This window comes from Palaemon carinicauda, chromosome 30 (genome assembly GCF_036898095.1).
Source record: "Palaemon carinicauda isolate YSFRI2023 chromosome 30, ASM3689809v2, whole genome shotgun sequence".
Classification (NCBI taxonomy): domain Eukaryota; kingdom Metazoa; phylum Arthropoda; class Malacostraca; order Decapoda; family Palaemonidae; genus Palaemon; species Palaemon carinicauda.
The window spans coordinates 6,996,055-7,011,054 of record NC_090754.1 but is presented as its reverse complement, the minus strand read 5'-3'; the positions used below and the strand labels follow the sequence as shown (position 1 = coordinate 7,011,054).

The following is a 15,000-nucleotide window of genomic DNA, read 5'->3' as shown; positions in this document are numbered from 1 at the left end:
ATATGTGTGTGTATGTGTGTATATATATATATATATATATATATATATATATATATATATATATATATATATATATATATATATATATACAACACAATGTGTAATAAGATTGATTGATTGATTTGAGGTTTTCTGGCATCCTGACATCTAAGGTTATTGATGCAAAGACATCGGTTCAGGTGCCTACGGATCATCCTCAATTTAGCTGGTGAAAAATGTATATGAAAATGGCCGCTCATTTTGTTACTTGTGTACGCAACTCGACAAAAATGCCTGCTAATTATTTAGATATGTGTACACACGCACATACACCCTTCTCACAGTATATAACAACTCACGCTTTCCTTTTCTAAGTACAAAAAAAAAAAATGAATTTGACAGGTATATGTACAGAAGAATTGTCATTGACTTTTTATCTCTCTTAGTGGCTGAGTGGTATGGGTTCGAAACCCGGCCAGACAGATACTATAGTCTTTGAGTGATTTCGCCTGGGGCTCTGATCCCGAGGTTTTTAGGGGAATTCAGACTTTAATGTGTTGATATATATGGCTTATTTGAAATATGAAAAACACGTTAAAATGAGAAAAATTTACCATTAATCGAATGCCAAGTCACAAAACTACCAATTAGCTACGATGGTGAAGATGGGTTGATTTCAGTTCTAAATACAAGAAACCTGAATTCGACAGGTATATGTACAGAAGAATTGTCATTTAAATTTTATCTTTTTTCGTGGCTGAGTGGTATGGTCAATGTCACACAAGTATCCTGGACCAGGGTTCGAAGCCCGGCCGGACAAATACTATAGTCTTTGAGTGATTTCGCCTAGGGCTCTGATCCCGAGGTTGTTAAGAAAATCCAGACTTTAATGTGTCAATAAATATGGCTTATTTGAAATATATATATATATATATATATATATATATATATATATATATATATATATATATATATATATATATATATGTATATATATATATGTGTATATATATATATATATATATAAAACAATAATTGTATAACAACCAATATAACCGGATAAACATATGGCTTCCACCCTCTCAAGAAATCTCTTGAAGTTATTACTTTTTATATATTCCATTGATTGAAGTTTTAGGGTTACACACACATACAAAGACACACACAAATATCTATATCTATATATATATATATATATATATATACATACCTACATATATATATATATATATATATATATATATATATATATATATATATATATATATATATATATATATATATATATATATATATATATATATATATATATATATATATGAATAAATACATAATAAATATATATATATATATATATATATAATTTATATATATATAGATATATATATATATATATATATATATATATATATATATATATATGAATAGATACTTATGCACACGTATATATCGTCTGCAGTATAGGGATGATATACCGGAAGAAAAGGTTAAACCATCGCAAGATCAAATGTCATCGGTGTATTCAAGATTTATGCTATGAAAAATTTAAATAATTATACTATCCAAAGCTACATCATCATCATCATCTCCTCCTACGCCTATTGACGTAAAGCACCTCTGTTAGATTTCGCCAGTCGTCTCTGTTTTGAGCTTTTAATTCAATACTTCTCCATTCATCATCTCCAACTTTGCGCTTTATAGTCCTTAGCCATGTAGGTCTGGGTCTTCCATTTCTTCTAGTGCCTTGTGGAGCCCAGTTGAACGTTTGGTGAACTAATCTCTCTTAGAGAGTGCGAAGAGCCAAGGCCGTGGAAGAGCATGCCCAAACCATCTCCATCTACCCTTCACCATGATCTCATCCACATATGGCACTCGAGGAATCTCTCTTATAGTTTCATTTCTAATCCTGTCCTACCATTTAACTCCTTATATCCTCCTGAGGGCTTTATTCTCAAATCTACTAAGTCTATTGGTGATTGTTTCATTGCCATACCATGACTCATGCCCATAGAGTAATACCGATCTCACTTAACTGATATATAGCCTGATTTTTATATGTAATCTTAGGCGATTTGATTTCCAAATTTTACTTAACCCAGCCATAAAAAAAAAAAAAAAATTGTAATTTCACAGAATCTGAAATAAGAAAATGAATTTTAAAAAGTGGGGTATCAAACCCAATAGCAATGGCCTTTAACGAACATCTGGCATAGAGCCCAGATTACTAATTATTAGGGGCCATCCTGGACCGAACCTCCTAGAAGATAATGCTAATGTATACGACGCTGCTACTATTTAGATGTGAACTATTTGTGAATCTGTTACTCTGGTTTGAATAATTTCTCTATAAGCCCGTTTGTTCAGGAATTCTGTGAAATGCGTGTGCACGTTTGTGATATTAATGTATTTATGAATGTCAATGCAAATAAAACTTGTATATACGAATAAATGGATCTAGATATATTTTGCTTGACTGCATGTATTTAACTACATTTTGCAGTTGTAGGTTTATAAATATATACTATAAGCCAGATAGTATGGAAATATATTGGACATCTATGTATATAAATTTAATATGCCTTTATGTATCAGTATTCATAGAATACATCCTTCACATGAATGCTCAGAATTATGCATGTATATCTACTTAGCATAAATGTGTATAAGAGCATTTTAAATATATTTTTTTACTTATGACTAAATGTTTATCCGAATAAACATTTTATGTGCGCAAGTAAAAATATATCTACGTAAATAGATTTACTTAATACGACAGTTCATACACACCCATTCCCTTATGAATCCATAAAGAGCCATCATCCTCGAAAACAATAAAGGGCAGAACGACATAAAGAAATAAATAGAATCCCGGAAAATATCAACCATAAAAACAGCGTCGGCTGAAAGAGCGGTGATCCCCCTCGCGTCGAAGATATAAAACAGGAACAATTACAGCTAAAGTTTACGGTTAGTGACCATTACGAGGAAGATAGGGGGAAAGCCTTAAGGGGGATGGAGCGCCCTGATAAACACAAGGCAGGATTGGTGGAGCTGGTCTGCCGAATTAATCCCCATTCCCATACACGACCGGATGGTTCAGTCAGTCTGTTGGTCAGGACTGATGGTGCCAGTCTCCGAAATTGAATGGCATTCTGACAGTTTCCAGAGTGGCTAAGACATTTTGCTGAATTGGGGCTGCTGGTTGATTCAGTGTACATTCATACTGTAACCCAGACTGGTTAATTAAGTCTACTCAGTTGATCCATATTCGCACATAAGCTCAAACTGGTTGTTCCATCTATTCAATAAATTGGCATTCCTAGAATGACTGAATTAGTGCACTAAATTGTTTTAGAACTGCACAGTAGATCTGACTTCTAAAATTAGTTTTTATATGCCCAGTAATCCCGGAAGACTGAATCATTTTTCGGATTAATCTGCATTCCCACAGTAGCCTCGAAAGGCTGAGTCAGTCTACTATAATGGTGTGTAACAGCAGACAGACTAGTTGAGTCAGTCCAATGAATTGGTTATATTCTCACCGGGGCCCAGATTATTTGAGCCAGTCTGTTATATTGATCCGATGAACGTCCTTCTGTGTTGTTATCAGAATGTATTCTCTACAGGATGTACAGGGCTTGAATCATTGTCAAGAAATGCCGATATTAGGAGGATCATAACGCTGGGGCATAAAAATGTATAGATTTTGCATTGTAGTTAATTGCCAATACCTGTTAAACTGTTGTGTCTGTTTGTATGCGTTTTGAAAAGAAAATTGATGGACATACTGTTGTCTACGTAAAAATATAATGAAAATAGACATATAAAATTATATATACGTATCTGAATGAAGCCTAACGCCAGTATACATATATCCAAATATTGTATGCAACTGACGTAAATATAGTAGAGTAAAATATGGGTTAAAAGCAAATATAAAGTTGTTCGTATAAAAAAAAAAGAAACGTAAAACATATAAAGAATGAAACTTTATTTGTCCGTTGTTGACACTGTATCCCAACAAGGATATTTTTCGTTATATGTCTTTCACCGACAAACGATATTCTTTTATTACGAGGCGAGTGATTTTGTCGACATGTGAAAGAATATATTTTTCTTTTCCGTATGAAAAAAGGATAAAACAATTTTTTTCCCTTTTGTACTGCAATTGTTTTTCTTCACTCCAACGTTTTCTTCATCCTAAGGATTTAATGCGTAAAGTTTTCTATGCCTCTATAAGAAAAACAATTCGTTCTTGGTTCTTAAGATTAAAAGTCCTATCCCCTTGTAAAAGAGGCCATTTCTTATTTACACTGTTGTATATTATGGGTTTATCATGACATGCAGATATTATTCTTAGTGGAAATAAGGATTATATTTCCGACTCCTATAGAGATATCAATCATTGTTATGTTCAAGTAGTTACTATAGTTTTCCTTAACGCTGAGAAGAAGAAGAAGAAGAAGAAAAAGAAGAAGAAGAAGAAGAAAAAGAAATGTGTTTATTTATGAAACGTTAAGACCATCCTGAATGACGCTGAACAAAAGAAAAACTTTACTCACTTTGTGATACCATGAGATCTTATAGGTCGGAGGGTTGGAATCCACGTTGCAATTGAAGTAAACATCTTCGCCCTCCTTCACGACGGAAGTCACGCCTCTTCCCAGTTCTATCGTCGCTATAGGAGGGTCTGCGGACAAAAGACATATATTAGACGTCGTCGCTTTTCAGGTTTCAAATGGTTAAATGGGTCTTTATATATTGCTTACATATAAATATACTCATACATATAAACTTATACACATACACACACACACACACACACACACACATATATATATATATATATATATATATATATATATATATATATATATATATATATATATATATATATATATATATATAAATTAAAGCATCCTTTCTTTTAGAGACTTTCAAACCGCCACTGCCTAAATTCAACACCAAACACTCATATATTTTCTCAATCATTCAAGTCTCAACCTTATGCAAAATATTCATTTAGATATTCATTCTGTACTTTTTTATATTTTCCTTTAAAAGGAAAAGTCTGCTGTGACAAACACTCCTTTTTTGAGGTCCACAATATTTCCTCACCAAAGTTGATGGGTTTTCTGTTTATAATAATGTCCCATTTCTCGGTTTAATGGTCCAAGTTAATGTGTGTTCTTCTCCAAATTGTGTGAGATAAATAATCCATTTCCTGTCCACACGTTTTATATCCATCTAAAAAAATCCCCTTTTGTTCCATTGGTGTGTTTCTTCTCAAGTGGAATTTATTTGTTATGATCTAAAATGTTATGTTTCTGCACCATATACTTCCCGTTTAAAATGCTAATTTGTTTGGGTAAAAAGTCGTATAGTAGAGCTTATCTTTTCTTTTTTCTTTTTCCAAAGTTTTATATCACGTTTTAATTTCTCACATGTATCATATTTTTGAATAATTATACACCTAATCATCTACACTAATTTAGAAATGAAAACAGCGAGTATTTTGATTAAACTAAAATAAATCATCCGGTCTTAGATAATAAAAGGCCTTAATCTTTCTCCAAATGGGGAAAATTCTAGTCCATAGCTCCAAATGATAATTCACAGTCTTCATTTCCTTTCTGGGGAAAAATAGCTTTATGGTGCATCCCACGGATATAAAATCCCCATTTCCCTAATTAAAAGTTTCACTAATGGAGACAAAATATGTTGTCTTTCTGTGCTGTGTCTCTTCTTCTTTTTGAAGGAAGAAGAAATGGTCGGAGTTCGTCAACTAATGTCCAGGAAGAGACTTTTATTTACTTGCCTTTTCTTTTCTTTCTGGGCGAGATCTAAGAGTAACGTTTTTACTGCAAGAATTAAAAGACTGCTTTTGAGGATTATTTTTCTATTCATCTTCAATTACGATTTAATGGAGTGTATTCACTCTAACATATATTTACTTGTTAATCATTAGAGGGATACAAGGAAATTCGAGGAAAAATATCTGAAATACGACTAATCATACAGAAAGATGGATATAAAAGAAGAAATTAAGGAATAGACTCGGCAAAAGAGGAATAGAAAAGAAGGGAAGGATATTATGACAGGATTTTTCCTACTGAAAAACAATACTGCAAGAGCGTTATTAAACTAGGGTCTGACTAATTAGCTTGAAGGGAGTTTCTGTAAAAAACAGAGAAATATTCAGACAAGAACCAAAGCAAATTGCGTAACTGAACAACTATAATGTAATGTCCAAGAGTATGTAATTAGTTTAATGGATATGCTCTGTAATTGGTAATTTATGGTAATTAAAGCCAAGATGACTAATTTTCGGTTCATCTTGGTTTCGTCTCTTTTTGCAAACAGGTCAAACATCATTATTGAAAATATACTAGATTACGTTGGCTTTTAATGGGGGAAGGCTCTAAAGTTGTTTGCATATACTTCACTACTTTTCACTGCTTGAGAGAGAGAGAGAGAGAGAGAGAGAGAGAGAGAGAGAGAGAGAGAGAGAGAGAGAGAGATATCCATGTATATTTAGCAACTGTATAGTATATATATATATATATATATATATATATATATATATATATATATATATATATATATATATATATATATATGTATGTATATATGTATATATATATATATATATATATATATATATGTATGTATATATGTATATAAATATATATATATATATATATATATATATATATATATATATATATATATATATATATATATATATATATATGAAAATGTATAATGCCACTTTCTCTAAAAACAAAAGTATTGAATAACATAGTCCTACCAGTATTAACTCATGCATCAGAAACTTGGAGCCTTACTTAAGCCTTAGTACATAAGCTAGCTACAACTCAACGAGCTGTGGAAAGAATAATGATGGGAATACTGCTAATAGATAGAAAAAAGAGCAACATGGATATACGAAAAAACTAAAGCAGAGGATATTCTAACAACATGTAAGGAAAAGAATTGGACATGGGTAGGACATATAATAACAGACAATAGATGGACATTAGGAATAACAAAAATGTTTCCCTGGAGATTGTAAAAGAAACAGGAGAATGAAGAAAAGACGATGGGAAGACGGAATAAGAAAGTTTTGGGGTGTTGACTGGCATAAAAGACCATGAACAGACGCAAATGCAAGGACGTGACTAAGGTCTTTATTTTGCAGAGAACTAATACCAGCTGATAATGATGATCATATATATATATATATATATATATATATATATATATATATATATATATATATATATATATATATATATATATATATATATATATATAAACAGTTGTCGAAACTTATGAATAATCTCTCTCTCTCTCTCTCTCTCTCTCTCTCTCTCTCTCTCTCTCTCTCTCTCTCTCTCTCTCTCTCTCTCTCTCTCTCTCTCACCAAAATAGTAAGTGAAAATTCGTGAAATATATGCAAACTACTTTAGAGCCTTCCCCCATTAAAAGCCAACGCAATCTAGTATAAAGAGCAGGAGAAGATGGCATAACAATTGATTTTAAAGTAGATGGAGGAGATTACATAGTAAAACTTGCTAAACTTTACACAACAAATATGCAAGAACGCTCTATACAACCAGCAGGGTAAAACTTCATCATTATACTAATTCAGAAAAAGGGAGGCACAAAAGACCTGAAAAATTATCGCCTAATATGTTTACTCTCCGTAACATATAAAATGTTTATAAAAATATTATTAGGTCGAATAGAAAGAAAGCTAGACTTAAATTGAACAACTGACCATATCCATGTAATCAACCAGCTAATGGAAAAATAAACAGAGTATGACAAGCCAATGTGTATCTCAATAATAGATTATGAGAAAGCTTTTAATACTGTCAAAGTTCAGCATTAATAACAGCTCTTCAAAAACAAGGAATAGATGAATCTTATGTTAGAACAGATTAAGATATCTATACGAGAAGTACAGCAATCCTAAAACTACATAATGACAGAGAGAAAATGCTGATTGAGAAAGGAATTAGACAGGAAAATCACATCTTCCTTAAATTATGTACAGCTTGCCTAGAAGAAATTTTCGAGATTTTAGAGTTAGAAAATGTATGAATTAACATTGATGTGGAATATCTTCACAAATTATAATTTGCAGATGACTGAAAATGAATGAGTAAAACTAACATATTGTTCATTGGATATCTAGAGAGAACTAATAAGGGTTATGTACGAACCTCTGCATATTGCTAATGAATATACGAACTTAGGACAAATAATAAGTGATTAAAAAGGACATGACACCAAAATTAAAAGAATTATAAACATGGGATGGAGAGCTTTTGGTAAACAAAATTATATTATCAAAAGTGAAATGCCACTATTTATTACTTTATTACTTTGAAGTGTATATATATATATATATATATATATATATATATATATATATATATATATATATATATATATATATATATATGTGAGTGTGTGTGTGTCTATATATAGTTAGTATCTATCGTTATTAATAATAATAAATAATATGTATATAAATATGTGTGTATATATATATATATTTATATATATATATATATATATATATATATATATATATATATATATATATATATATATATATATATATATATATATATATATCTACCGTACATGTAGCTCTCTTAAAATTTCAGGTATGATTATTTATTGCAAATGAATTTGAGTAACAGGTCCGATCCGTCGTTTTTTTTTTTTTAATTGCAACAAAACTGTATATTATAAAACACTTTTAGAGACCTATCTATCATCAGTAAATGTTTTATCTATTTTATTCGGCCAGGTTTTGGGTATTCTTATTATTTCTTGTCTCTAGCAACTGACTCCCATCTTATCTTGATGGATAATAACTTCGGGTTTACTAAATTCTTAATACTGTATTTGATCTAGATACTTATACATAACACCATCGGTCAATTGGCACTGTGCATATTATATATGAATTTTCATGAACCTAAATCTCCATTGTATTCATGGCCTATACCATCCAGTATGTAGTGCCAGATTTCCAGTTGACTCCAGCTGCCCTTCTTTTTGTTTTACAATACCCAATACTACACAGCATTCTACAGGTTTCATTTAGGCTGTGACAAATTGTGAATTGGTCTTTTCAATAGATGCGCTAGACCATAAGAACTTCATTAGCTTAATATGATTCAATATACAGTTTATATATTATTAATTTGTTTAACATTGTTGTTTGTCCTGATATATCCTATTTCTCATCCCTCTTTGAAAGTTTATTCTTTACTTCACCATTTTTTCCTACACTAGTCTATTTTCCCTGATGAGGCCCGTGGGGTTTTCGGCTTGGTTACTAATATATATATATATATATATATATATATATATATATATATATATATATATATATATTATATATATACTTATATTTATATATCATATCTATATATATATATATATATATATATATATATATATATATATATATATATATATATATATATTATGTATACACATATATATGTGTGTATATATATATATATATATATATATATATATATATATATATAGATATATATAGATACATAGATAAATAGATATACATACATACATACATATATATATATATATATATATATATATATATATATATATATATATATACATATATGGTGTCCAGACAATTCAGTGCTGGACAATTTGGTACCAGACAGTCTGGTACTAGGATAATTCCTCCTAATGACAATTCGGTACCTAACTACTTCATTACTAAACGATATGTTTCGTTACTCGCTTCTTTGACAACTCAACTACATATTATGAAGTACTTAATTATAAACATCGTATGCGAGACAGCATACTTTTACAAACAAACGATTGGTTTTTAAATTTTTACTAATCATATTTCAAAGTTACCTTCATATTTGTATATCTGTTTCACCCCCTCAGTCATAGAATGGATTCTAGCAAGTGTATAGAATCTGAGAAGGGAGAAAAGAAATGAATAGACAATGGAGGCAACGTTTACCATAAACAAAGAAAATGTCGATTGCCCAAATACACAGTATATTGGCATCGTGAAAAGCGCTCTTGCAAAGCGCTGCTTCCTTCAGATGATAGTTGTCATATGTTCAAGTGTATTGGAATTCATAATCATAGCATGACTGCAGCGAAAGTGAGTGCAAAGGATGCTATGGCAAATATTAAGGGAAAGGCATGCACAAGTGGAACACCTTTTCGTTCAGTTAAAAATGAATAATTAGGAAAATTAAAAGTATTCGCTAGTGGATGTGGAAAAACCTACTCATAGTAGTCGCAATGTTTGACGATGGAGAAGTTTTCACGCGTTGAAGCCCTTTAAAAAAATGACGACAGATTACCAAAAATAAAATTGTTAAAGTTGAAACACGGAGAGAAAGTGCTCCAAAAGAAGTAGAGGGAGTCCAACATGTGTATCTTACGTTTGGTACAGAATCATGATCCAGCAAAAAGGAGGATTTCTTAAAAGCAATCCCTCATATTAAACTTAAATGTTTTATTGCCCAAAAATTTGCTAATATATATATATATATATATATATATATATATATATATATATATATATATATATATATATATATATATATTGATTTAATTTTATCATTTGTTCATTAAATAAAATTTATCAGCCGAATAAATACATTCTATTAATATAGATATCATTAACCTTTTTCCTTAGTTGTCACTACAGTTTCTAAATATGGATGAAATCACATGTGGCTAGTAGCGAAATGTCCTTGGGACAAATAGTCCTAGTACCAAGTAGTAGCAAAATTGTCATATATATATATATATATATATATATATATATATATATATATATATATATATATATATATATATATATATATATATATATATATATATAGTGGACACTAGGGGTACGGCGTCCCAAGCTTATGTTTTTTTCACGTTACGGTATGGAATACGAAGTTTTCGTCCCCTTGTTACAGCATTTTTCCCACCTTACGGCATCGAATTCCAAAATTCAAACTTGGCGGTAGGTGCACGTATGACTGTGCGTGTCACTCGCTTCACACCACGCTCATATGTCACTGCATACGTCACTAAAATGCTGGTCTGCTATTGGTCGGCGTCACGGCATCACTATGATGCCGATATGCTATTGGCCAAAATCCCTTCCACAATACCTGAGAGAGATGCGGCCTCTCTCTCTCTCTCTCTTTGTTAATCGCCCGCTTAGCTCAGAAACTTGCGTGTGTTTCGTAAAGACTTGATCTCGTGTGAGTGCTTGCGATATCGTATTTTTTGTGCATTTTAGTGCTTAATTCCCACTTTAATTCGTTAGCCATGGGTCCCAAGATTGCTAGTGATGTTAAAGGGAGAAGTAAGAAGATGATTACTATGGAAACGAAGCTGGAGATAATAAAGAAATACGAAGAAGGCATGCGCATCATTACCCTCGCTAGTGCATATGGCCGTAACCAGTTGACGATTGGTACAATTATCAAGAACAAGGAAGCCATTAAAGCAAGTAAGTCTTCTAAAGGCATGACTGTCCTTGCCAGTGGAAGGACCTCAATCACCGACAAGATGGAGAGACTCCTTCTACTATGGATTAAAGAGAAGGAATTCGCTGGTGATACACTCACGCAATCGGTAATTTCGCACAAGGTGAGCCCCATCTTCGCTGATCTCGTGGAAGCCCAGAGAGACAGCGGAGACGAAGGACCGTAGCAGCAAGCTCCCCCTCAGAGTTCAAGGCTTCTCATGGGTGTTTTGATCTCTTTAGGAAGAGGACTGGTATTCACTCAGTCGTCAGATATGGAGAGGCGGTCAGTTCTGACAAGAAAGCAGCAGACGAATTCCTCAAGAAGTTTGAGGAATTAATTTTCAGAGAAGACTACATTCCTCATCAAGTGTCTAACTGTGATGAAACTGGCCTTTTCTGGAAGAAAATGCCTCGTCGTACATATAACACATCAGAAGAAAAGAAACTTCCAGGCCATAAACTGATGAAGGACAGACTTACCCTTGCATTTTGTGCAAATGCCAGTGGGGACTTGCCTGGGTCACGAGGACCATATTTATTGAGTGGGTAAACGTCTGCTTCAGTCCTGCTGTCAAGACATTTTTAGAAGAGAACAACCTTCCTCTAAAATGTTTCCTGGTACTGGACAATGCCCCTGGTCACCCTCCTGGCCTCGAGCCCAACATACATCCGGACTTCTCCTTCATCAAGGTTTTCTATCTGATACAGAACACCACCCATCTCCTTCAGCCAATGGACCAACAAGTGATTGCCATCTTCAAGAAGCTTTACACGAAGCATCTGTTCAGAAGATGCTTCGAAGTGACCGAAAGCACTCAACTCATAATCCGTAAATTTTGGAAAGGGCATTTTGACATCGTTCAATGCCTGAAGATGATCGATAAAGCTTGGAATGATGTTTCACGGCGCACTTTGAACTCCTCATGGAAGAAACTGTGGCCAGTTGTTGTGGCAGAACGCGACTTCGAAGGTTTCGAACCCTCAACCGAAAACGAAGCCGTTGATCATCCTGCCCCTAAGGGCGATGTTGAGGAGATAATTTCAATCGGGAGGTCCATGGGGCTTGTTGTCGATGAAGCTGACGTGGATAACCTTAACGAGGAGCACAGGGAGGAGTTTATGACTGAAGACTTGAAGGAGTTGGAGGCAGTACAGCTGACCATCATTCAAGAGGAGCAGCACTCTAGTGGTGGCGAGGATGAGGGGAGTGGGGGGCGAGACAGAAGCAACGACATCGACAGAAATAAGGGAAGCTATCGGTTGGTATGAAAACTTTACGAGATTCATTGGAAAAAAAAAAAAAAAAAAAAAAAAAAAAAACTTCAAACCGGTCGTTTTATGGAGAGTGTAAATGACAGGTGCATGAGTCATTTTAGAAATGTTCTGAGGAGTCGCCAGAAACAGGCTTCTTTGGATAGATATTTCTCCAAAAGAGAAGTGTCAGAAACCAAAGATGATATGAGTGATTCTAGTAAAAAAAGCTAAAAAAGAGTAAAGCAAAGATGAAGAAATGCTACTGAATAAAATCAAATTCTAGGATTTTTTTTTTTCTAAATTTCAAAAGACAAAAATAATAAAATAAAGCATTTTCAATTTTAAGTGTTTAAAAAAAATAAGTATATTATTAAGTGTAACGTAATTAATATTGATAGGGTTTTATATCTGCCGTCTCCTCCCCCCTCTGCCTCCACCCACTACCAGCTCAAGTCACATCACTCCAAAGGTAAATAAAATTTTATTTTTCCCTTACAGTACAGTATATATTTTCTATTTATAATGTTATTTAATTATATACTGTACATGTATATTTTATATAAGTAGTACAGTACTTAATATACAATCAGGTTACTAATCTTTAATATGTACATAAAATTTTGATGGTTTTACCCGGGGTTTTGCACGCATTAGCTATTCTATTGCCTGCCATACTACATTTTCACCATACGATACCCACTCCGGAATGGATTAATGTCGTATGGCAGGGGTCTTCTGTATATATAAATATGAATATAAATATATATATATATATATATATATATATATATATATATATATATGAATATATATATATATATATATATATATATATATATATATATATATATATATATATATATATATATATATATAGTGTATGTGTAAATACATCTTCAATATTTTCAACTTCGGGATGAATTTCCAATCATTAGCCTCTTCATACTTCTAAAATAAAGGCTCATCAAGAGGACGTCGAGTCCCCATAACACACGCCATTGAACCCTCCCATGGAAGTATCTATGCACTTTCTGTACATCGAGACCTTTCCTGTCCAATACGTCTTGCACATCTATTCAGTAAATCCTTCTGGTGTCTTCCTGAACTCTTACTTATTCTGAATTATACACTAATTTCACTTAATGATTATCAATTAATGCTTGCATATGACTAATTCACCTCAAAATATTCTGATTCATCCTTTCACATATGCTTACTTTTTCCCGCGTGTTTATATTCAAATTCATCACCTTATGGGTTCCTTTTATAACACATATACTGCTCACATCATGCATATTAACACTTCCAACCTTCTTTTAATTTATATTCAATATTAACATTTATTTTCCCCAAGGAAGGAATTGCTCAACAATCCCTTCATTCATTCAATATTGAATACAGCTAGCAGTGTAAGTCTTAATCTAATATTTTTCACACATCTTGGTACCTCGTTTGCTTCTCCTACTATGCCTCACTACTTCTCCAAGCTCCAATCTTCCTTTTCTATATCCACTTTCAGATGCTTTTACGAACCAACTAGTTCCATTCTCCCACTGTCCATAATGATAATCATTCCTCTCAACCATTACCTTTCTCATATTACAGAGACTTTCAAAATCTTTCAACAGCTTTTGTCGTTTCTTTTTATAATCCCAAATTAGCACCATAGCATCTACAAACATAAAACATACACTACTCGGCTCCTAATTCCTTTTCATATCCTTAACCAAATCCACTGTTCTTCTCTGACAACTGGTATCACTCATTCTATAAAAATGTTGAATAACACCAGAGACATATAACACCCTTTTTTTAGACCAACTTTAACACCAAACCAAGCGTTCTCTTACCCACATACATCACTTCCATCATACAAATTCTTAACGGTTCTCATAAAGCTATTATTCATACCATGCATTCCCAATACCTTGCATACTGCCTTTCTATAGACTTCTAATAAGCCTTTTCTATGTTCTTGGATGATTCTCGCCGCCTGTTCTCTTTACTTTGAATCTCCCCGTAACTTCTTTAACAAACACATGAACTAGGTACCCTATTTTTTGCCTTAACCTATATATCTATCCAAGTTAGTCCTTCCATCACCTACCTTATTTTCTCAATCAATATCCTACCATATGTGTATGTATGTATGTATGCCTGTATATATATATATATATATATATATATATATATATATATATATATAT

The 15,000-nt window shown here is 32.5% G+C and overlaps 1 protein-coding gene across 1 annotated transcript in view; it reads right to left on the bottom strand.

The window, feature by feature from the left end:
• LOC137622904 (nephrin-like) overlaps positions 1–15,000 on the bottom strand; it is an 838,006-nt gene that overhangs the window by 150,254 nt on the left and 672,752 nt on the right. The window contains exon 9 of the mRNA XM_068353453.1: positions 4,542–4,669. Within this exon, the coding sequence (XP_068209554.1) occupies positions 4,542–4,669 (128 nt within the window). The remainder of the gene's footprint in view (positions 1–4,541; positions 4,670–15,000) is intronic.